This window comes from Anarhichas minor, unplaced genomic scaffold (assembly GCF_050575085.1).
Source record: "Anarhichas minor isolate MPS153535 unplaced genomic scaffold, ASM5057508v1 ptg000007l, whole genome shotgun sequence".
Lineage (NCBI taxonomy): Eukaryota > Metazoa > Chordata > Actinopteri > Perciformes > Anarhichadidae > Anarhichas > Anarhichas minor.
In genome coordinates, this window is record NW_027466453.1 from 12,362,599 (window position 1) to 12,387,511 (window position 24,913).

General features: G+C 41.0%; 1 protein-coding gene across 1 annotated transcript; it reads left to right on the forward strand.

Annotated features, from left to right (window-relative positions):
• On the forward strand, positions 1 to 23,711 carry LOC142937361 (protein tweety homolog 2-like). The gene is made up of 14 exons (XM_076080237.1): positions 1 to 364; positions 3,971 to 4,143; positions 7,620 to 7,731; positions 11,723 to 11,943; positions 14,679 to 14,774; positions 16,302 to 16,374; positions 18,630 to 18,699; positions 18,806 to 18,861; positions 20,324 to 20,416; positions 20,494 to 20,586; positions 21,615 to 21,757; positions 21,880 to 22,065; positions 22,154 to 22,232; positions 23,485 to 23,711. Exons 1-14 carry the CDS (start codon positions 236 to 238, stop codon positions 23,563 to 23,565), a joined length of 1,605 nt encoding a protein of 534 aa, XP_075936352.1. The 5' UTR covers positions 1 to 235; the 3' UTR covers positions 23,566 to 23,711.
• Positions 23,712 to 24,913: the final 1,202 nt, after the last annotated feature.

Consider the following 24,913-nt stretch of genomic DNA (forward strand, 5'->3'; position numbering starts at 1 on the left):
CACAGAACTATGGGAACCGGAGTGAGAAGTAGTGACAATCTGTCCGGTTCTAAAGGTGTCATGGCAAAAAAAGAACTTACCCAATAATGTTCTGTGGTGATTCTAACCTCTACTAAAGTCGCGTTGATTTAATTTATTTTTTTATTTTTCACAAAACCTGGGAATTATTTGATTGTCAATATCTCGAAAGAAAGCGCGCTGTCAGTGGTTCGGTGGACTGACTTTTCAAGCAGGAATGGCCACTGCAAGACTCGATTACGTTGCTCCGTGGTGGACATACTGGCTGCACAATTTCCCCCACTTCAATTTATTTTTCCAGACGGTCGACAACACTTTCAAGCCGGAGGAGGCGAGCTATCAGCAGGTTAGTAAATGTACTTGCGCGTAAAAGCGCACGTAGTTTCAAAAGAATCGCATCAGAACAATCAGAGCTCCTGCGGACCACTGACGGTGGTAAACAACATATTTAGATTCAGATTCAAACAAAAAGTTGTTTTAGACAAACTGCTGTGTTGAGTGATAAACGCGCTGTCTTTTCCTCTCTTCTGTCTCTGTGATGCATCAGTGTAGCGCCCTCAAAGTGTTGCCCTCAATGTCAGGAAGTAAGAGCCCATTCTGTACTGTAGTTCTCACATGATGACACATGACCTGTATTAACTGGACTGTGTACTATTTCAGGTAATAAACAACATGTATCTATATTTCTGCAAGTTTGCACACTCTGCTTAGAGGGACACTACTAACCCTTCGTTATAGTCTGTATTACTCGTGAACACTCAGCTTTAACATGCATATTGTGTGTTGTGTACTTTTGTATACAGTCTTGGTAGTATCTTTAGCTAAGTTAAAAAGGTAAACAACATCAAACAACCTACTCCTTGTAGGAGATGGTTGTGTTCTGCTCTTTCCCCCAATCCTTTCCATGATTTTATTTCAAGAGAAATTGGATTGTATGAGGCATATTTTTCAGAGTGTAAAGATTATTCTTTTTTCAAATTAAGTATTTCAATTTCCCCAGAGTACATTTATGGCAATTTGAGGCCATGTGAATGTCCCAAACTATCATGTTTAGTAATGGGGACTGACCGTGGGCTTCAGGACCAGAGTCATTATAGATAAAATGGGCTGTGGGATGGTGAAAAACATTATGGGTTTTTCATGCTCAGTTGTTGCCATAGTTTTCCATCTGCAGTCAATCACTTCATTATCGCTGTTATATATTGTGCCTTCATGTTTTGGACTTAATCTTCTTCGCTTCTTGTCTGTTTGACTCTTGCCATAGAAGACTTGGATTTGTTATTTGTCTACAAAGAGCTTGGATTTATTCTCACACAGTGTACAGTACAAATGAGTCACATGATATCACAACAGCGTATAGTTTGACGGGCGTAAATTTAATAAAAAATCACTAATGAAGTTCGTACGAGACAAACGATCAACACTGCATTCTTTGATTTATTCCAACAAAATCAAATCTTTGTGTTTATTTGTTGGTTGACAGAAAAAGCTGTTTCCAAATCTAACTTTGAAAAATGGTGGAAATGTTGGTTTACTGAATGATAACATTGCATACAGATTTCATTTTCAACTTGGAACGCCTCATGACAGCACTGTCTGGGTTATATTACAAAATTACAACAGTCCCCCCCCCCCCCCCCCCCACGAAATATAAATGAGTTTATAAGTGTTGGTGTGTGTCTGTGTGTAAGGGCACTTCCATGTGGCACTGCTTGCTCCTTTTTGCCCCGATTCATTTACAAAGAAGCCGTCACCAAGGATCTCTGAGCTCTGGCTCGTTTCCTTTAATGTGCCTCTCTCTTCATGTATCAAGGTCCATGTGGCTCATTGAATCCCAGCAGTGTCACACTGGCACAGCTGAGCACTAGTCAGCGAGGAGTGAAGATAGCCACAGTGGCGTCACGAACACCGTTGGTCGTCCATAAGGCCCACACAGCCCCTCGAGCCTGAGAATAATTCATGTTCTTCATTTGACATGTTCATCTGTTGTCTTTTGAGGAAAGTAGGAAGCGTAGAGCAGCCACAGAAACATTTCCTAGTGCTTGTTGTTTGCTGTTTAAATAAATTAGACAGGCGTACATACTTAAACCTACTTTATACAAACATCCTTTTGGGAAGATAAAAGATCAATGACCGGTCAATTACCATAGACACACTGTAGTTGTTTCCTGTCTCTCTTTCCTCCTCCTTCTCATGCATCCTTTCCCTTGTTATGGCATTGCAGCCTGTGGAAATTGAAGTGCCTGCCTGTCTAATTACAAAACAATGGAGTGGAAAATTAGAGAAGAGAGTGGAACTAGCAGAATGAAGGGCCTGAAACGGAGTTATAGTGACAGAAAATCTAACCAGGGTTGAAACCACTGTAGATTCCACACCACTGCGACTCTTGACTCATCAAAGGTGTCCTCAAAAATCGATGATTAGTAAATTATTGGATTAAGGTTTAAGACACAATCAATCTTACGCCACTGCTGGCTCAACTGTATTTTTTTCCTGTGCAGTCACATTGAAAATATTCAAGTGGGCATGATTGGTATTTTTTCAAGGCCACCATTTATCTTGGTTTGCAAAGCAATGTTCACCCACACACCCCAGCAATACAGTATTTATTACTGTATGCTTGTTCACTCATCCTGAGCACGTTTCTTTTGTGAATCTAAGGGCAAAATAAGGCTCAGCTTGAAACAGAGTTTGAATAATGAAGGACTATGCAAAGAATATGCAAAATAATGTAATTTAAATTCAGCCACAGTGTCAATGTCATCTAAATGCAATAATTAGTCACAGACATCGTACTCAAGGAACAGCTCTGCTAAGTCAGCCAGACCCAGACTTTATGAACTTGCGGGCACTCAAACCAGGGTGCAAAGTATTTGCAAGTAAAACCAATGTCATGCTGTTCTCTTGTCTTTAAACTAACATAGAGCTCCATGTTTTGAATTTGAGTCCACTAAATGAAATGCTCCTCAGTGATGATAAACGCCACGGGAGCCCCAGTTGGGACTTTTTGTTTCCATTATCAATGTTTGTGCAGCAGTGTAGACACTTTTTAAATGGTTGGCTGCTGTAAAGACAAACGTATCAATTGGTCTTTCTGCTGCATTTAAAAGCATATGCATTGGGAAATAAGCTACTGAGAACTATGACTAAATGGTCATATGACTTGTTTGTAAGAAGAAAAAAACAGGATCATAATCTCTTTAGTTTCAAGCAAGAGATTTTCCCCCAAATATGATCTGATGCAAATAAACAATGCCATATTTTTGTCTGCCTTGGAGCGTGCTGCCAATTCTGTATTTCTGTAAACTCTATGTACTGAGCTTTGCAGAGAATTAAAAAAACCCAAGGACCATGGGGATTTATAATGAAATAGTCTGTGTTTCATGTACATACACACTATTTAATACAGCATTCCCAGCTTCTCTATAGAGTGTTTCTCTCCATCCTTCAGGCTTTGACTATTTTATCCACTCAGAAATCACAAGACCGAATGAAAGCCATTGTGTCACATGATTCCCCCCCTCCCACAGCCCTGGATCATTTCTGTTTCCCTCTGAGCCACAGTCCAAGGTCTGCTGTGGCAGAAAAGTCAACATTCTCTGTTGGCTTTTTTCGCCCCCAAAAACCTCAGACGTCTATGTTTCTGTCCCCCTTTTTGCTGCAGTGAGCAGTGATGATGATGATGATGATGATGATGATCATTGGGATGAGGTAGCTACACGCTAACCTCAACAATATCTTTACGCATGAGTGTTGTCCGATAGTGGTGGGTTGTTTTCACTCAGGCTGTCAACCTTTCCGGGTGGCGGGGTCACGCAGCCTGACATCTCAAGCCCAGCTGTCGGCCTCTTTAGCGATATTTGTGGGTATAATCTGCTGAAAAGTTCTTAGCCTTGACTTGAACTGATGAAATGTGTTGCCTCTTTTCTCTCTCTCCACTTTCCTGCCCCAGTCTCTGATATTTCTAGCATGTGTTGGTGCAGTGGGTCTGTGTCTGAGCCTGCTGGTTGTGGCGGTGTGCCTGGTCTGCATGTGTTGCTGCCGCAGAGACATAGATGAAGACACCAAAAGGCCGGATACCTGCTGTCTCACCTGGTCCGCTGTCATCACGGGTCTCATCATATGGTGAGTCTGAAGGCTTAAATGGTAAACCAATGCCATCGTGTTTCACACATTTGATGACATATGAGCATTACGCTTTGGATTAAGCCTCTCATCTGCTGTGGAAGAACACTGCAACAATGTCATCCAGATATTCAGATAATCAATCAATAATCCAAAAAATGATTTGACTCTATTTTATCCCATACAAAAGTTGTCTCCACTACCTGCTCGTAACCGAAGGTTCAACCATTTCTTTCTAAAGAATACAAATAAGGGTATTTCTGGCAGGCGTCAGCATCATCAGCAGGGCCCCTGATCAGCTGACGGCTGATCAGACTGCTAAGTCTCTCAGCTGACTGTTCAGCTGACCATGCCCGCCAAATCTTTGACCGCCGATTGCTTAGCTTCGTCCATTTAATTGCTCTACCAAACCGTAATGCTGCAGCTTTTAGAATTGGCCTGGTCTGTTACAATGTTGTTGTGTGCTTTGTCCACTGTTTACATTTGACATGCTGTCTCAACAACATATGATATGGTCACAGGTATCTAGGCAGGGATATCTTCCAAAACATCTCCCAGAGCTCATAATTGTACTTTAACTTATGATATTATACTCCTGTCACCAGATGACAGTCTGGTGACACCAGAGTCACCAGATGACAGTCTCCCTAATGAGTCACCAAAAAAGACTTGACTGAATTTGCGTACAGATCCGCTCAAACTTGTGACATTTATCTCAGTGTTGGGCTTTAACTTTGTTAACTTTCTGTGTAGATACCGAGCTGCTGCAGCACACAAGGCCTTTTGTGTTGTTAAGTGATTGAGCGTGATGCTGTTTAGCAAAGAGGCTCTGGTCTCTGCTCAGAGCTCTCATTGCTCTCTGTAGAAACAAGGGACTTTAGTATATTCATGTCGACAAATTATGTATTTTATAATTGACGGATGCAGCATCCAATTAGATAATCTAGCTATAATAAACAGTCTTCATATTACAGGTTAGGTTTTTGTAAGTATTGCCTGCTCCCTCTACGCTTACTTGCTGATACCAGCATTTTATCTTTGGCTTGAGATTGTGAAGTTGTTCCCTTTGACATGTTTTTAATGTTGAATAGCTATTGACTGACGTTATTGCTGGTAGTGTCGAGCCGTTGCAGCACAATTGAAAATGTGCTTGTTACACAGTTTTGATGGCTTTTTTTGTTTGTTGCTGGATTGGATCAAAGTAGACTTGTGCACCAACACAAAGAGATGTATATAAAACAGAAATTCTCATATATGATACGGCACTCAACTGCACATTTGTTTGTTCTCTCATTATGCTGTCACGGCATTTAAGAAAGATCTAATTGTTCATGCCGTTGACTTTTTCCAGCTTTTAAGTGAGCGTGACACTCAAACAGAATTACATCTCAGTCGCCCCGCAGAAAATGGAAAAAGGGATCTAAGAGCCGCTGCACCTCTATTTCTGACCCGAGGAGAATGAATGAGGGTAAATTAAGGTTAACAATAACAAACAAATCTAATATTCTAAAAATCCTTCCAGCCTGTGTCGGATTCTGTTAACCCCCGATGCAATTTATTATTATAGCAGCAATACACTGGTCTCCACAGAATCAAGGCATTTATCTGTTATTACTTGTTCATCCAGCTGGCCCCTTGTGCTGCTCACAACATGTTTTGAATACTAAGATGCAATTGTCCAGTCATCACACAGTCTGCGAAGTGATCCATCCTTGCAGGAACAAAGGCACTAAATATCCTGGAGTGCACGTAAGCTCTAGTGCTATTGCTTATTGTGTTGCTTTCCTTTAGCTGCTGCAGACAGCCTTTTTTTCAAAGCCACAAAAAAATACTAATGCTTCCCTGGAGGCGAAACACACGATGTCCTGTGTCGTTAGTGGGTCTTTCTTGTCGCTGACATGTCACTAGGTTGGCCACAGGGTTAATGAAGAGCTCATTGTTCAGCTTGCCGCAGATCAACTGAAACAAAAAATGTATTGCAAAGCTTAAAGCAAGCGGTCTTTAACCAGCTGAATTATGCAATTTTTTAAAACCACAAACATGCATTTATGCTTCGAAGGATTAATTTCATTGTATAATTTTTTGCTCCGACTTGATCGTGCAGATAAAGACCTCAGTGGCCCTAATCATAAGCTGAGGATACTAGTTTAATAGATGATACACAGGCAGTGGTTTTCATTATGCTTACAAGGTTACAGGGACAGGATGCTAATGGGCACACAAATAAACACACACCTATGCACATAAGCACTCATAGTGAGATATTACACACATCCTGACAGGATGTATTAAATGCTAAAATTAAACCCCACATCCCTTCTTTGCACTTTAATAACGTCCTTCGTTGTCTTTTTCTCACTGCGGAGGATGATGGTGTTAACGCGGCCATGTGTCCACCTCACTATTGTGTACTATTTGTGTGGTTTTGCAGCACAGATGGTGTTAAAAATCATCAGTATGTGAGTCATTGGGAAAGTAAACTAGTTTTCTGTACATGTGGTATCGCAGAAACAACAATCCTGCTCTGACTTCCTGTTATCTGAAGTTTGATTGATGAGCTCCCTCTAGCTATGGAAAATGCCCCTAAATGCAATTGGAAGTGTTACTAACCTCCGACCTTTGTGTGGAGTGACCTCACCGCAATAAAGTACAATGAAATTGTGTCATCGCTCATGTCACTGTGGACTGCTAGCATAGGGGTACGCTGACTCAGGGGGTTAGGACATTCATCTTCCCCATAACAGAGGCTCTGAAAATCTCAGGCTGCAGGAAGGTAAATAGGGATCATCCACTCTGATACATTTAGCTCTGAATGGGATAACAAGCTACTGCTGAAAATAGACGGTTTGATACAGTATGTTTAGCTCAGAATGTATGTGTGAGAGAAAGGGGTCAAACATATAAGTACTAAAATAGATAAGAGAAGGAAGTAGCACGGGACACAATTTGTACTAAGACTGCACAATAAAGGTTCAAAATGAAGAAGAAGATTATAGAAAAACAATGCAAAGTCTAGAGCGGGTCGCCCTTTGATCTAAAGATTGGTGGTTCGATTCCCGGCTCCTCCAGTCCACGTCGATGTGTCTTTGGGCAAACCCAACCAAATCAGCTGTGCCTATGGTGCGTGATTGGCTTACGAGTGTTAGTTAGTCTGATTGGCAGGTGGCACCTTCCATGGTAGCCCCTGTCGTCAGTGTATGAATGGGTGTGAATGGGTGAATGACATGTAGTGTAAGCGTGCTTTGGGTGGTCGTAGGACTGTTTTGGCGCCGTACAAGTCCATTTACCCCGATACATATCTCCCCTAAAGCATCAGTGTTCCCCCTTTAGGAGTTGTGAACAACATTTCTTTGTCTTACTTGTCGTCTAATAACCTCATGCAGTCTGTTGTCAAGAAGTACCACGATACAACAAACAGGGCATTAATTATGTTTATTTATTTACTCATTAAATCTGAATCTCTCCTTTTTTCACAGTTCGGCTGTGGGAGTGGGTTTCTATGGTAACAGCGAGACCAACGATGGGGTGCACCAGCTGACCTACTCGCTCTACAACGCCAATCACACATTGGGTAGCATCAACAATCTGGTGAGAGACGCGTGCCAAGCTCCCTTCAGTCCTACAGTCGTACAAGTATCACACATATTAGATGATAGATGTGTCAGTGTAGTAAATAATAAGGACTGTCATTTTGCTGTGAATGAATTGTCCCACGCTTCGTATATTTTGGCTTTTATTTTCAACTACTAACATTTTTGATTAGCTATGATGACACAAAGCACCATCTTACTCGAAAAGTGATTTACAGCTGGCAGACACTAGAACCCCTCCTCTACTAATGGGGTGTACATCTGTCTCAAAGCCAGCACCTCACTGTGGGGGGTCTGTATCCGCGTTTTGTCACAGGGAAGAAATTGAGGTGAGTGCTGCCTCAGGATTTGTAAATAAGGGATTCTTGCTATACAACTGCTGACCTGCATTCGGGGGAGTTATTTGGGAGGCTTAGAGGGGAGGAGGGATAGGGAAGAGGCAGGAGAGCGAGGGAGCCACAGCAAGGCCCTGCGAGAAGCAATAATCTCAACGAGGAAGAAGAGGATTAACTGCATCTGCAGTGAATTAATGGATGTAAAGCCTCTCCTCTTTCCATCTCTCCCAGTCTCACTATCTATACTGTGTGTGTGTGGGTGTGTGTGTGTGTGCATGTCCATTTCACCATCACACATTAACTTAAAGGCCTCGTATGCACACATAGTGTTTCAATGTATCGACCCAAACAGCTTTGTGTACACTCTTTGTGTTTGCTTTAGATTTAGAGTTAATCCATTTGTAGCTCACACGTTGATTCGTGTGATACAACAATTTGGGTCATGATGTGGATAAAAGGGATAATTATAAAATATACTCTTAGTTGCCAGTTTATTGCCCTGCAATAAAAAAATAGTTTTTGTTGAAACTGTTTTAGGTGTTGATTCAACTTTGTGGCATTTTGGAAGCTCTGTCCACACTCTATTGTTGTTATAAATGTGTTATTAGAAACATGTCTCAGTATAATTCAATATAATTCAGCAACGTCCCAAATTACATCCTCCAAAATGACCATGAAGTTGAATCAACACCTCCCTAAAGCAGTCTCAGTTGTATTGGACTGCATTCAGTTCAGTATTACCAATAACCTGGAAAAGGGGTGTAGTCTGCGCCACAACATTTTCTTCGTGCTGTAGGAAGTAAATGGGATTCAGCTCTGAGGATTTCACTTCCTTGCTACCGACCTTCTCTGCAGTTTCTTGGTATTGATTTGATCCTGTAGCATGATGTATACCATGGCAGCAAGAGGAACATACATGCTCCCCTGGGAAACAAAGGCTTTCTCACTTGCAGGATCATAGCTGGATGTAATGTATTCCACTTACAGAGCTGATGAGCTGGCCGGCTGTCCATCCAATAAAGCCAAAGCTGCTTTAGTCTGTGTTTAGTCTTGAGATTGAGAAAGTCATTTATCCACTGATCTTTATTGGTTTACCAAATCCTTTCTTGGCCTTCATTTGTGTTTCAATTAAGTTCAAACTAAAATTTAATAAATGTCACAACACATACACGCTAACTCACCCACAAACACACACATATATATATGTATATATATATATATATATATATATATATATATATATATATATATATGAGGCTCCTGGGAGGTTTGTGATTTACACTAGGAGCTGTTTGGCACTTCTGATGGCTTGTTAAGGCTCTTCCCATCATACATTATGCACTCTCACATACTGCGAGGGCCATAATGTCATAAAGGGAAAGATTTGATCAGGAGGACCATTCTGTCTCTCGCTATTGAAGGGGGCTTTTGATTGTTCGCAGGCATCCTTTATTAGAGCTTTATTTCCAGTGTTCCGCTTGCAATATTAAGAGCTCGTCAGTGCTGTCCGGAACAAATAAGACAACATGGCAATCGCACTATATCTGCGCTTCCAATTTGCAACCGGTTACACTTTTATATATAGCTCTTTCTCTTTGACAGTGAAAGCTGTCTTGTGATTCTTGGAACAAAATGATTACTAATGTCTGCACCATACATCAGTTGCCCTGAATGTCCCTCTTCAGTGTCCTATTTCTCAATGTGTTACATAGCTTGACTTTAAACCGTTGTGATTATTTATATATTTATTTATATATGTATATGTATATACTGTATATATATATATATATGTATTTATTTATTTTATATATATATATATATAAAGTTGTATTGTCACAGTTAATACAGTAAATCTCAGATATAGAACATCACTTAAGTCGAAGCAATTCAGTTGCATGTGAATTGGCACTCGGACTGCTGCTGCTGTGAGCCTCAAATCAGTGAGTTTCATTTAGCAGGCTTGTCCAATATGGAGAAGCCTCCTTGTGACCCGCTTTCAGTAAAAGTGAGCTTTAATCCATTTTAAGAGAAGACGGGACGGTCCAGATTAGGGAAATGTGGATCACCCAGAGCAGCCAGCTGATGGATCCCATTTCTTGCACTCAGGCATATACAGGCTCGCAGATAAGATTCGGGGCATTGTGGCAGGAGCTGTGTGAGATGATGAACATAGAGGTGGGGAGTGAGAGCAGTTTACTGGCAATCGCATATCCCCCCTGGGAGTTGGGGAGTGGAGGATGGGCCTGTATCTTCGCCTCATCTCCACATGGACACTCTTTCTTGCTAACAAATCATTATCCCTCTCGACTCCCTAGAATTTAATCAAGAGTGTTTGAAATGTTACACTGTCAGGGAGACTGACTGAGATTCGTTTTTATCTTCTTCGTGGTCAGTTTTGGTAGCGTGGGAATGAACAGCCTTACTCAGAGTGTGAGGAAGTCATGGGTGTAATGGAGAAAAGATGATAGATAAAGAAAGAGGGACTGCTGCAAACCGCCTCAGATTAGAATATAGAAAGCAACATCTGCTCAGAATTAGTGGAACCTCCTACTCAGTGTAATGTTAAATATACTGTTTCTAAGTAATTGTAGTGTGGGTGTTGTGTGTGTGTGTGTGTGTGTGTCCTTCTTAAACCAGGGTCCTCTTGCTGAATTCTTGTGGGTTTAAGAGGTCCCTTTACAGTATACTTACTGTTCCCAGAACTGTTCTTTCTGGTGGAGAGTAAGCGAAAATATCAACACCATTCTCATATCTGTCTGTTAAATACAAGGCTACATGCCAACATCCAATTAGCTTAGCGTAACACAAAGACTGGAAACGGGGGAAACAAGTAGCAGTCCGAAGCTAACAAAGCGAGTTAGCATATTTCCCAAAATGTTGAACTTTTCCTTTTAAAAAAAAGAGAAAATACATACATATCATGTTTTCACAAATATTAAACCCAAAGCCATAAAATGAGATTCAATTGCTTAGTGTTAGTCCGTGTATTTAAAGACCAATCATTTTACGTGAAAGCAGGTTTCACACACATATTTTTAAATCTTGATGGCAAAGTTTCCTTTTTCTTCACATTTGCAGAGTGTGTTGTACCTTTAATGCACTTTATTTTAGAATATCTTTATACAGTAAGTGGGTCAACCTCTTGTGCATGAAATGTGGCTACGCCGGAGAAACAATTCCCACCTGTCGGCTTAAATTGACCTGTTTCTAACTCCATTGATGCTGTGGAAGTGCAGGCATTTACTGCATCACATTGTTTTTGTTCAAACAGGAAAGTAAAATGTATTTACTCTACTCCACCGTGCCTCCTCCCACTCCATTCTGACTATCAAAGACCCCTGTGATAAGAAGTCTCCCTGGTATTGTTATCAGTATTCCACTCTAACATTGTTTACCTGAATAAAACACACGCTTGAGAAGAAAAGTTAATCTTCCCCCTAAGGGAGTGCTCCCTTTGGTTCTTTCCCCTTTCTCTATATTTTCAATCTTCTTTTTATGAATGTCTTTTTATGAATTTATTTATGTTCCCGTTTCCCTTAGACCCTGTTTTCTCCCTGACTCCGCTTCACCTCCTCCCCTCCCCCTTCTCTCTTATTCTGTTACTACTATTTTCTTTCATTTCTTCTATTTTCTGATTTTTGGTTTATTTTCCAGGTTGCAGGATCTCTGGCTAATGCTGAAACTGGACTCAAAACACACCTGGAACGCCTGGATGAAATCTTTAGCACAAGGACCGACTACCTCCAAACTCTTCGCTTCATGCAGCTGATGGTCAACAACGTCATCTGTGAGATGACTACTCTGCCGGATATAAACAAAGCCAATGTTGACTTGGAGGCTATCGCTGGCCAAACAGCCTTCATTGAGTATTACAGGTAGGTGGAGCCTGGGGAGATTGACACTATTTGATTGTGTCTGTTATTGGTTGAAGCAAACGTGCCCCTTAGAATGGGACTATACAGTATGTGATCCAGACGAGTGACGGAGCAGATGGGATTTTATCGATCTTCCCTCTGGAACGCAGACCGGAAAAAGCTATTTTCTCTTGATTGCTAAATAAATGAAAGCTGAAATTGAGCTTATTGCCCAGTGTGCAGTTTGAGATCTAATGCTTGTGTTCCAACAGAATGTTATGCATGGAAGAGTGGCTATTAGACAATAAATGATCTCCTTACCCCGCAGACCACTGCTCACATTGATTGCAATTATTGTTTTCATGTGGTTTTCTCTTTGGGAACTTTCTTTTCAAAACAGGAACTGTGAAGAATTAATGAGAGGCCGAGACTGAAATTCAATAAACGGAGAGAAAAAAAAATAAACTCAATCAACAGCAAAGTAGTCCAAATAAATATAATATCCTGCATTAATTTAGGAGAGGGATGGTAATTTATGTGACTCCAAAGGCTGCTGCTCCAAACTGTGAGTGTAATTTTATGGCTTCGGTGGCTTGTTTTATTCCTCAGCACATAAAACTTAATAGTGCTGTTATGCTGTGAAGTCTCACATTTGCAACCTGTTCATTACAGTACTGTAGGAGTATTTTGGACTAAATTGGAATGAGTGACTCACGGGAGACAGCTTTAGGGTATAGTGTGGTACCTTCTGCAATAGCATTTGTTTGATTTACATTATAGATGCAAAGTTAGTCAGGGAACAGAGCTCATCTGGATGTATGCGAGCAAGTTCTGTAGCGACCTGAAGTTTATTTCATCTAATCAAATTCATCCCATAACTCCTGTCCTGTCCCAGTAGGTTGCAGATTTAGTAGAAGTAAATTGCAGTGTGAAGCAGTCATTCTGAAACAAACTAAACACTGAAGTGCTATCGCTTCTTCAGCCTCGTTTCACCTAAATTCGACTGATAAAAACGCATGTTGAATCATATTTGTCACCACTTTTCATTGCTTGCGTGAAATCTGCATTCTACAGTGCACACTGATGAATTCAAGTCTATGCCCTCAAAAGAGTAAAAAAAGATGTGCATGGCTCTCACTTATGTAAGTGTGTGGAGCAGGAGGATTAACAGCACAGTGCGCTGCTTTGTTTACTTGTTATGAGGCTCATCTCCCTGTGTCTATGGACGGTTGTGTTAGTCACCTAGCCCCTGGTTATATACGAGATAGGCAGTCTCAGACAACCTCCACTGCAGCTACATTTTCTTTTTAACTTTATGCCTAAGTGTTTTTGCTTAATATTATTGCATATATCCAAGATTTTTACGACCTACTTTCTATCCTTTTTTACTACATATATTGTCGCCATAAAAGTGCAAAGCGAGAATGGGTGTTCACTTGTCTATCGCCATCCAAACGATCTAAGAAAGCGGATGATTCATGGTCGATGACCTCAAGAGTCCGTCTTGCTGGTTGCCGTGTAAGCCTGCATAGCTCTGTTGTCAAGGTCTTAATCAGGCCTTCTACTTTAATCATGAAATAAGAAAAAAAAATTGTTTAATCTATTTGTTTGATCAACAAAATTGTCAAATTGATTTTTTTTTTATATAAAACTAACATAAGTTGCCATATTTTTTTCTTTGCTTCTCATTAATGCAGCTTTGGTTACAGCAAATGTCTCTGACTTTTGGCATGACACAGCACAAATATGCACAGTTGTATCCCTGGTAGGGTTCTCTCACTGACATATTTCCATTATTAATTGCATGCATACATATCCCCACATGGTGTGGTGTTATATCCTGTCATGACACCCGATCATCTGTTGGACTACAGTTGCTACTTTGTGCATTCTGACACCAATCTCCTGGGCTTTGATTGAATTTCATGCAGCCATTGAGCAATGAACAGCCTGTGGCAGGGCTTTATTGACGAACTGAAAATGTTATGGCCAACCCAGTGTTAGTCGAACAAGGGAAGAAATGACACCGTTCTGTTTTCCAATATTATATCCTCCCTTCCCTATTCTGTTTCTGTATTCATCCCCGTCCCTGTGCTCAGACAAACGATCCGCAGTTGTGTTTGTGCAGATAAAGTAACGTGCAGCCTCTTTTAGTGTTTATCTCCAACCGTGCTCCCTCCTCTGAGAGCAGTCTGTTTTCAAAGTCTATTAGTGTACATCCAGACTTCCTCACATAGCATGAGAGAATCATATTCTCTGGTGACCTTGGTGTACAGATTTACAACAATGCTTCTCAGCCGGAATCTTCAGAATTCACCATCCTGAACGTCAGTGTCTGTAATTTCCTTTGTCATTGCTAAAAGATTTATAACGCTACCGGGGCTCGTGGAGTTAAGAATGAGTCATGAGCATTCCCACGTGTTTGGTTGGTCAGAACACACTCTCACACCCCCCTCCCTCCCACACACACACACACACACACACACACTTCAAGTCCAGGACATTTTCAGAGCTTGAAAAATTGATGCCTATGGATTTGTGGTGCTGAATTATTAAGCCAACAGGCTGGAAATTACCTGAAACAGATGGGCTCTAACTAGGAGACAAGAATGCTGATGTGCAGCACACAGATCTCACACTTTCAGTCCCGAACATATGTTGGGCCAGCACTTCCCGAAGGCTTGTCCATAAAGTATGCAGTCTGCAAGTGAAAGCGATCAATCGGAGTTGTTATACTGATGCCTCCTGTCCCGTAGATGGCTGATCTATCTGCTGCTGCTGATCCTGGATCTGGTCATTTGCTTGGCCATGTGCTTGGGGATGGCCAAGCAGTCTCGAGGGCTGCTCATCATGTAGGTACCCCCGAGTGTGTATGTGGAGGTATTTGCTTTTTATCTTGTTTCTGAGGCCTTTTTGTTTAGCTTTTTCTTGCAGTTGATCAATGTTCTCTTTGGCCTCTGCCTGGATCACAGCCTGCAGGCAGACAGGGCACCAGTCAGCCTCACTGGCTCCATATTGGTCACTCCATTAACGGCACCAGCGATAGCATTACATCTTCAAATAGCACTGATAATAGCACTGCCCTTAGCCGTCTCCTCAGTGACTTGCATTTTATTTCCACATACAATTAAAGGCAACTCTACGGTGTTTTACGCTCAATCAAACCGACTGATCAGTTTGCTGAATGTAAATTTCATGTTTTATATCAAAATTGATCAAAAACACAGTTGTTTCTCCTCTAAACAATAGAAAATAAGAAATGGAAAGATTGGGAATAGGAACATTTTGTTGAGTAAATTGCAGCCATTCATTTAAACCAACATCGATGTCTGACAAGCATATCCACAGCCAGACTTCCCATCCCATTTGCCCAATTTAGTGCAGCCTACGTGTCGGTGTTAGCAGAGGATGCCCAGGATCCCTCCTCACGTCTCTCTCTGATGGGTCTCACTAATGCCTATTGATCGCACAAGCAGGATGAGTCCGCTCCCTCAACTAATTATTAAGTGCTCTCAGGTTACTTTATGGGTGCTTTCAAGAAGGTCCGAGAAGTGAGTTGAGAACGGAAGCCCTCTGTAACCTTTTTACATCCATCAGGAGGCCATTCCTCCTCTTTTTAGTGGTTTATCTCCCTAAAATGTACATCACTTTCTCTTGTTTCTGCCAGTGATCACAAAGAAATTGGGGTTAATAGTGGGGAGTTTTTTTTAATTTCGTTTTTTTTTTTCTCATAAAACCACCTCCACAATGTGAAGACCCTGTTGAACTCATCACTGTTTCCAGACAAAAAAGGGGGCACAAGAGGTCGACAAAATCAAATATTGTGGCAGCTTTTGATTGACAGCAACATCGCAGAGTGATTGACAGCCATGATTGACAGAAAGAGCAGCCAATTAAGATGCTGCCAGTGGAGCAGAAATGACAAAATGGATCAAAAGTGCCCAGACTTCGAGTAGTATTATCTTCAGTTGTGCCGTTGTGAGACCTCTATTAAACAAGTGCTCCAATCAAACATATCTGAATAGAATAGATCTTTTCTCTTGTTTTATAGAAGTCTCGAGCAAACGAGTAAATTCTGCATGGAGTCGTGAGATAATTTATCTTTATATCACCCTCATAATAAATAGAATTACGGCCCTATCGTCTAGTCTACGGTGCACCAGCACAAAGTGTGAGTTGGGCCTCTGTCTTCAGGCAGAGGGAGAACAATTCCCAAGCAAACGCTGAAACGAATAAATCAAATGAACCAGGTGAAAAAGAGCTGAAGATCATTGTTACAAAGACAAGCTGATTCATCTGCTCCTCCCCATGTGTCTTTGTCATTGTCTGTGCCTCCCTGTCACCTCAATCGTTCTCTCCCTTTTGCTGTTTTCCTCCAGGATCATGGCTTTTGTAGTGCTGTCTATGATCCTAAGCTGGGCCTCACTGGGAGCGGGCACTGCTACAGCTGTGGTGAGAAGACACTGTCTTTCTTTAAAATCCTAACTTACTTGCTTCTCATTTATTTATTCATGTCGGGTTACATTTTATATTCTGCTCTTGCCGACCAGTTTGTTATTTGTTAACCCACAGTGTTGGTGGAAGGTAGCTTGCCATTGCTTCCCCAGTGGTTTTACTGTCAATAAGCATGTGTTCTTGGACATATCCGTATCTGTTTGTTCAGTCTACAGCGGGCACTTTTCTACGGTCAGTCATGCAGTAAAGCTGATTACAAGTCCCTAGCGTTTTGGGTTTATCAACCCTTAGCCCTATCGTTGTAAACAAAGCTGTTTCTAGCTTTAATTACTAGCGCGGTTTTCTTCAAAATCTCTTCTTTTGTTGTGCTCGGCTTTATTTGTCTGTTAGTCCTCCTTATGTCTGACAGATTGCGCTCTCTTCCTGTCGGTATGCCATGTGTTCAGTACATCTGGGCTTAGTGTGTTTAATGAGCTCATATTAGGGGCACTGTCTGGAGTAACAAAGAGTAACCCCTTACTTCCAGCATTCCTCTAATCCCGCTGTCTTTTCTCCTCGATCTCCTCGCCTTCCGTAGATTACTCTGTCGGTGGATTATCCCCAAGGAATTTACATCTGGACAGCTGTTTAAGTGAGGCAAGAAGAAACGAGAATGAAGCAGAAGAGGGGTTGATAGCCGGTTTTAACCTGGAATTAACTACACAGGCGTGAAATATAGACACATATCGTGTGGTTCTCTGTGAATGCAGAGCTTCTCTGCAGGTGTAAAACCCGATTACCAATATCACGGACTGTGCCTGTGGCTTAGTTTAGCCCATTATAGTAGAGCATGAACCCGCATTCAAACCAAAATAGTTGAGCGCAGCTTTTCTCCAGCAAGCATCTCTTTGTCACTGTGAGACTGCTGCGTCACAGGTAGGGCTGTCCTCGACCAAAGAAATTCTTGGTCCACTATCACTCAAACAATTTTGTCGACTAATCTATTAGTTGATTTAATTGATAGATCTGTAAAACTGAGTTTCTCCACAAATAATCAAGCAAAAACTTGAATTATTGTGTCTTCCAGAAAAGTTGTAATTATCCAAATAAACACAGTTTTCAGTCAAATCATTTGAGTATAGGACCGTATGCAAAAAAAGTAAACTTTTTGCACCTGCACATCATTACTCAAACATTGCATGGTGCAAAAACATGGCGTGTCTTGAAAGCAAGGTAGATGATGGTGGTGGCCTAGAAAATGCTCATAAATGTATACATATTTGATGAGACGAAGCATAAACAAAATGTCTTGTATAATGAGATAGTGATGAAGGGCAACATCCTAACGGTTGCTGTACAGTTTTTGCTGAGAACAAATGTCATGTGATCCCAGTCCAGTTTAGAGATGTTGGTCATCTGAAATCGAGGTGAAATAAGTGTAAATCGAAGGTTATTTGTGCCTATTATGTGTTTTGTCTTGCATTGGAGATGTATTTCCATGCGTGTTATTTAGTTGCATTTCATGTTTTTTTAATTTTTTTTTTTATAGGCTTTGTAAAGTCCTTTGAGCTGTGCTTTACAACGAGAGGCTGGAGAACGATACTTTTGATTGAGGCTGACATGAAAATCAGTGAACTCAAGAATTATATTAGAAATAAATGACATGAAGCTTTTGATGTTTCAGTCGGCATCACAGCAGAGTTCTTGATCCCTTTGAACTTGATCAATTTGAAGAGCGGCCTGTTATTTTCCACCAACTGTTAATTATGCATGTCTTTGAGAAGTTATTAAGTTATTTTTGTTTTGCCCTCTTTTTGTGTTCTAGGGAAGAAGTGCAGAGAGACTGTGTGACCCTTAAATTGTTAATGCATGCCCATTAGCATGGTCTCCATGGATGTTTGTCAGAGCATGAACATATTTAGTAGATTTCACCGATGGTCATCAAAGCAACTAATGCTCTCTACATGGTCAATACAGCAGGAGGCCAGTCCCTACATACCACACATGTTTCTGTGTGCTTGTTTAAAGCACGTGTGTGTGTGTGTGTGCATTTGTGACGATACCAACATTTCACAGACTGCGAAGTTAAATGGTGATAAAAATATTGTAAAACAAATAGTTTGTGTTGGGTGAGAGATTCACCATAACTGCCCAGTGCAAACTCAGTTTCACTCAGTTGCAATACATTGGATCTAGTTCATAGCTTGAATACATATTTCACTTCTTTCTGCTCTATACTTGCAAGATTACAGCATGTTGTTGTTTTCCTACAGGGCACCAGTGACTTCTGTGTGTCTCCAGACAAGTTTTTTGTGAACCAAACCAAGGATTTCCTCAGTGCAGGTGATTCATTTCAACAAGCAGAATTGCACAGACACCTCTCTGTCGTTGAATCTTAAGACACAATGCTAATCTGTCTCCCTGTCTCCCTATTTCTCTCACCCTCCAGATGTTGCACACTACTATTTGTTCTGCAGCCCGAATCTACCAAACCCTTTCCAAAAGGTATTGACAAAATGTCCAAAGTCTCAGCTGTCTGCTTGCGCATGAATCTTACACGGAGTCACACGCTGGAAAATGTATTTTCTATTTTAAAATATTTTTTTTCCATGTTAGATGCCAAGTTGCTAGATCATCATCGGGCCCTAATCGGATAAGCTCTGAAAAATGAGCCCCCAACACTAATTAAATTACCCAAAGTGATAAACTTTGATCAAAGAATATTCCTTTTTCATATGCCGTTCTCCAAAAAATTAGCCGTATCTTTTACCCTGTGCATAATCTCTGCCTTGGGGTACTCTCACAAGCAACATTTCTGAGTTATTTATTCAATTTACTCTATATCATGCATAAAGGCAACCACTGTTTAGAGGCAACTGGAAAATTCGTAGGAAGGAGGAAAAGGAATTAAGAATCCTGATTTATTTCTATGTTTAAAGACATCAGCCCATCACTTCTTGCATACATGACTTTGGAAAAGAAAGATTTAGACAACTCAGACATTCTTAGGAGGCTAAATATTGCTCCTTCAATTGCAAGTGCATTAGAAATATGTACAATATATATATATATTCAAAGCCAGCAGACTTAAACATAACCTTGTATTATAAGCACAAAACTAAATTTTTCTTCCATTGTCTTTTTTAATTAGAAATTATTTACAACTAGATGTCGATTGCAAATGTGGTCTTGAAACTGTAACGGCTGTGAAACAAAGTTTTGTAAGAGGCATGGGGCTGAAGGTTACGGTTATCTTACTGTGTATGACCAGGTGTACCAGATGAGGTTTTCAAATTCATGAACAGGACGATGACGTCAGCCTCCATGATCACTTAATCTATCTCTGCACCCAGTGTAAAGTCGTGGAGCACAGAGTGAGAAAGTGATGCCGACTCACAAATTACAAGGAGTAACGCTCCACCTTCCCACCACAACAACTTGCACGGCACCATGCAATTTAAGATAGTGTGATCATATTACTCCTTATTAATATATCTACAGTTAAGATAGTTAGTTAGGATTTTTTTCCATGAGCAGTGCTGTTAGTGTAAGGCATGCATTGAGGGAATTTGTGAAGGATAAATCCATGACCAATATGTGTTTAAAACCTGCATGCTTTGTTATCATCACAGTATCCATAGGGATTAAAATAATGCCTGTTAAGTGGGGAAAGATAATCTTTTCCTCTGATGGCCTAGTTGATATAAATATTGCTCTTTTGTTTGTGCGTGAGATTGGGTTGGGGGGAATGGGAGGAGGGGACAGTGGGCGAGACGGTTGGTGGCTAATCTGGGCCTATCTGTCTGGAAAGAAACGTGTCCTAAGCGCATTAGAAAGCCTCTTTTAACACCAAATTGCTTGTTGACATGCTGCATCCAAACAATGCTTTACTTAATACGATCCTCTCTTTGTTTGCTGTGTGGATGTCTGTGCATGTGATGTTGGTGGGCGATTATGTTTTTTGCAGTCTCTGACAACCTGCCAGCATTCCCTGACCACCATGCAGATCCAGATCCAGGGCTTGCTGCAGCTCTCTGTGCCCGTCTTTCCCACTGCTGAGGTAAGTGGCTGGCTGACGGTCTTTTACAGACCATTGGAAAATGTGTATCATTCTCTCCTGTCTACCTTTTTATACAGAGAGACCTTTTGGGGATCCAGCGACTGCTGAACTCTACCGAGTTCAGTCTACACCAGCTAACAGCCTTGCTCGATTGCCGCGGGCTACATAAGGTAAGGTCAGATTCCTACCAGGACACTTTTTAATAGGGCTGCTTCCTAGCATAGCTCGGAGCCACTCGGAGGACCAACTTGACTGATGTTTAACCATACCTCTATGTACTTCTCATAGACCGACCTGTTTTTATACACCATTGCAAGTGGCGTTACACTCTGTCTCTGCTAAAGTGGCTCCATCCACCAACCCCGGTTTTTCTCACTTTAAAGTTTACGTTTGGCAAGTTTCAGAATGTCAAGAGTTTTATCTGGAAAGGGAATAAGATATCTCAGTGCTTCTCGCTGCTGTGATCGCAGCATCAGATGTCTTTTATGGCTTTTAGATCCTATGACTATTGTATTCTGCGTGTGTTGTAGGTGAGTCATTTTTTAACAAAAGCATATCAAGGTAAGGTGGAGGGTGGATGTGCTTTATTGTCACATCTGTATTCACTGCGTCAGTGTGGTGGTGGTTTAGTGAACGCGGAGGTCAACATGCACGCCTGTAACATGTGCTATTTACGATAAATGTGAGGTTACTCTAAAAGACTTAATAATGCTGAATAACAGTGACAACACACACAGAGATGCAAACAAAGTCGACACTGTTCTCAGAGCTGGTTAGTCAACACAAACAAAGAATGCATTTGTTACCTGCATGTCATCAGAGTAACATGAGTGTCTCAATACACTGCATTGTGTTTGTGTGTATGAAGTGGTCCGTCCATTTCTGACATATCGTCCGTGACAGGCTACAGTAAGACAGAGAATTCACGCTTAGAATAGAGATCTAATGTTGCCCTTTGAAATGCATGACTAGAATGGAAGTCAATTAAATGTAGTGGCATAAACAACATGTTTTTTGTAGTCCATCAGTCTGCCCATGTTATGTTTGTCCATACAACTCTTTTACGTTTATGGATTGATGTCTGTGGGTTTAGGAGAATAGTTAAACTAACCTAATACACCTAAGTTCTCTTTGAAAGGTAATATTTTTACTGGACACTGACAATAATTGACTGTACTATATGTGTCCATTCTTCTAGGACTACCTGGATGCCCTAATGGGTGTGTGCTATGATGGGGTGGAAGGGCTCCTCTACCTCTCCTTGTTTTCTCTGCTGGCTGCCTGCGCACTCTCTGCCATGCTGTGCGCAATTTTCAGAGTGTGGACACTAATGGGCAGCAGGTCAGAACCAAGCGACCCCCTTATCCCATTACGTACTGCCCGACAATGCACAAATTGTTAACGCCTGCACTCTCTCTGTTTCTCTCTCTCGCTCTGTGTGTCGGTGTACCACTTTCATCCAGAGACAAAGAGCATGACGACATAGATGAGGAAGACCCATTCAACCCCGAGGCACGGCGGCTGTCCTACAACCCCAGAAGGTCCAACATCCACAGTTTTTGTAGTTATACCAGCAGCCTCAGTAGCCAGGCCAGCCTTCATCCACCTCCGCAATCTGCCTCCAATGTCATGCCACCTCCTGAATACATGTAAGATCAACAGATGATGATAGTATATTAGTATTTGCGTGTTTCATCTCTTACATTTGTCCTTTTTTCTTTTCCCTCTCCGCCACAGGAATCAGTCCATGCTGTTTGGAGGGAGTCCTCGATATGAGAACGTGCCGCTGATAGGGAGAGGATCCCCGCCTCCCTCGGTGCGTTGGCCCTATGAGGCACTAGTGTCCCTAGTGTGATGACGATGATGGCACTACCGACCGCAACACTAACAGGAAGCATGCATAAAAACGCCATGAACGAAACAATGCATGCACACTGTATAAAACCTCACACTGTCAACAGTTAGTGAGGAGAGTTTGCAAGTGATGGAGGACTGCTCTCTGCTGGCCATTTACTGAAGTGCATACACTTCTAGCCCAGTGCCATCTCTGTATGCAGACACACTCTCACTACTAACCTCTGAGCATATGCTCATGTTTCACCATTGCCTTGGATTGCAGTTCTTATTCTTATAAAGTAATGGTTTACTAAGACTCAGGAGATAACCATAGGTTTTTGCGCTGAATAAAGACAGTGCAGGTACCTAGTTTTAATGGTAGAACTCATAGTCTTTAAGCGTGCAGTGTGCCTCCGGAGCTGAAGCTGGATGATAAATTAGGCTCGTAAATCTCATTTAGGTGAAGTTTTTTTCCTGTTAGGTTTTTTTTGTTTGGGTGGCTGAGTCAGTGCTTAAACTGCATTCACAGCGTACCAAAGACTTGAAATCACCTTTTGAGAGAAAGAAAGGGAGAGAATTGTGGGATGGACCATTGATTGAAAATTTTGTGTACCTCTGTGAGACACATGTTTAACAGGTACTGGCATGTTCCTCAATGCATTTTACTCATGCTGTTATTTAAGCTGTCTCTCAAAATGTTATCTAACTGCTGAATATTGACCAGTGTTTTGTAACTAACCCTTTTTATTATTTTCATTTTTTTTACTCAGACTTTTAAAAACCGTAAGTTTTTATCGTCGTCTAACTCCTTCCCTGGTTTGTTTTGATTTCATTTTCATTCCACTCCTTGAAACTGTGGGCTTACCTCTGTGGTGCTGCTTGCTGTGCAGAATGTTTTAACCTATAACCCCAACACCCTCTTAACACTCCATACAACACCTCAGCTGTGTGACCTTCCGGTACTGTTTTATCCACAGAGTGTTTTATGTGAGTGTAACTTATTCTGTGACCCCTGACTCATGCCCTCTGTCTGCTCTTCACCTGCTCTTTAAGTCCCTCACTACATTAAAGTACCACCCCGATTCCACAACCTCCTAATTAAAGAGCAGAAAAAGAAATACTCTCCAAACTTGGATCAGTTTACACTATTTAAATATCTAATTTGATTTTAAAATGCTGTTGTTTAAATGCAGATGTACTAAATTTTGTTTTTTCAATCATTTCCCTTGCAGTACTCGCCCAGTATGAGGACCACCTATCTATCTATGACTGACGCCCAGATCAGACACTTTGGGACTGACTTCCAGGTGTAGCCTGCTGCCTACTGAATCCTTTTTAGAGAGACACTGTCTGAGACTCTGGGTTCTTACCGAGGATGCTGTCTTCATAGCGTAATCCTGTTTGCGGGAGCTGCAGCCTGCTGTCCCAATCTGAGACATGAAAGCAGGCCACATGAGGCTATTAACTCAGAAACACACCAATGCAGTGCTCTGAAAGCCCTGCATGCAGTTTTGAACTGAGAAAGCCTCTAAAACTTAATCTCAAGACTGTTGTTGATGTTATTATGATGTTTGGAAACACTGTTGATGCAATACAAGCATTTATGTGAGCCAAATCAGGAGCCTCTGAGCTGATTGGATCAAAAATGTGTTTTTCCTGTAGTCCGGTGGCCTGCATGGATATGATCATCAATACCGATAGTATTTTGATGGGAAATGGGATGGCTGAATATGACTCATAGACCTTCCATCATAGCAGTTCGATTTTTACAAAATACCTACTCTTTGACGGTAATTTATTCCTTTATTTTTTGGGCCTTTTTGTAATTTGTAATGGTTCTGTGAAATGAAACACCATTATTTGAACCTGTCTTGAACAATAAGAAAAAATGAAAACCATTCCAAATATTGTGGTTTTGTTGTGAAGCCAAAGATGCAACTTAGTTGATATTTGTCTGTATCTAATGTATGACCTGCTGATCAGCCACGAGTCAAATAGTCATAGCTGAGGGGTCTATTATTGTTTTGCTATATTTGCAGCTGTTGCATGTGGGAAAATACCCCAAGACTAATTAAGCACAACAGAATAGGATTTGATTCAGATCCAGGCTTGTATCACTGTGCTGTTACACAGCTTGTGAAACATGAACTAAATTTGTAGAAATTTGAACTTTGTTCTCAGATCCATACCGTCAGTACCTTGTGAATGAGAAATTGTTCGAAAAATCTGTATGCCGTTTTCTGTGTTGGATAATATATCAAAGTAAACTAATATTGACCATAAATGCTGTATTGTATTGTATAGTATTGTGTCTCCACTCCATAAAACATCTTACAAATAACGTTAAAAGAGATATTGACAGCTATGTCTTGAATAATACACAACATTAAAGAATAACTTGACATTGGGCTAAGTAGCATTGTCAAGTTCACCACGACATTTCCCTAATTGATTAGTTACATTAAGACAATTACTTATTGTCTTATCAGGTTTTTAAATGTTATGTTTAAATATGCAAATTAGGCATTCGCTCATCAAATATGTGTTAATTTGCATAATTCCCAATACATAAATCGTTGTAAATCGTTCGTTAAAGCCAGATTAAAAATTCTTGTTTCATTTTGTTAACATTAAAGTCAAAGGTTTTTACAGAGGGAATTT

Coding starts and splice junctions, on each gene's coding strand:
- LOC142937361 (XM_076080237.1), top strand. CDS start 236: ATGGCCACTGCAAGACTCGATTACGTTGCTCCGTGGTGGACATACTGG. Junction 7,732..11,722: donor TGGGTAGCATCAACAATCTG/GTGAGAGACGCG, acceptor TTTATTTTCCAG/GTTGCAGGATCTCTGGCTAA. Junction 22,066..22,153: donor ATGCCACCTCCTGAATACAT/GTAAGATCAACA, acceptor TCTCCGCCACAG/GAATCAGTCCATGCTGTTTG.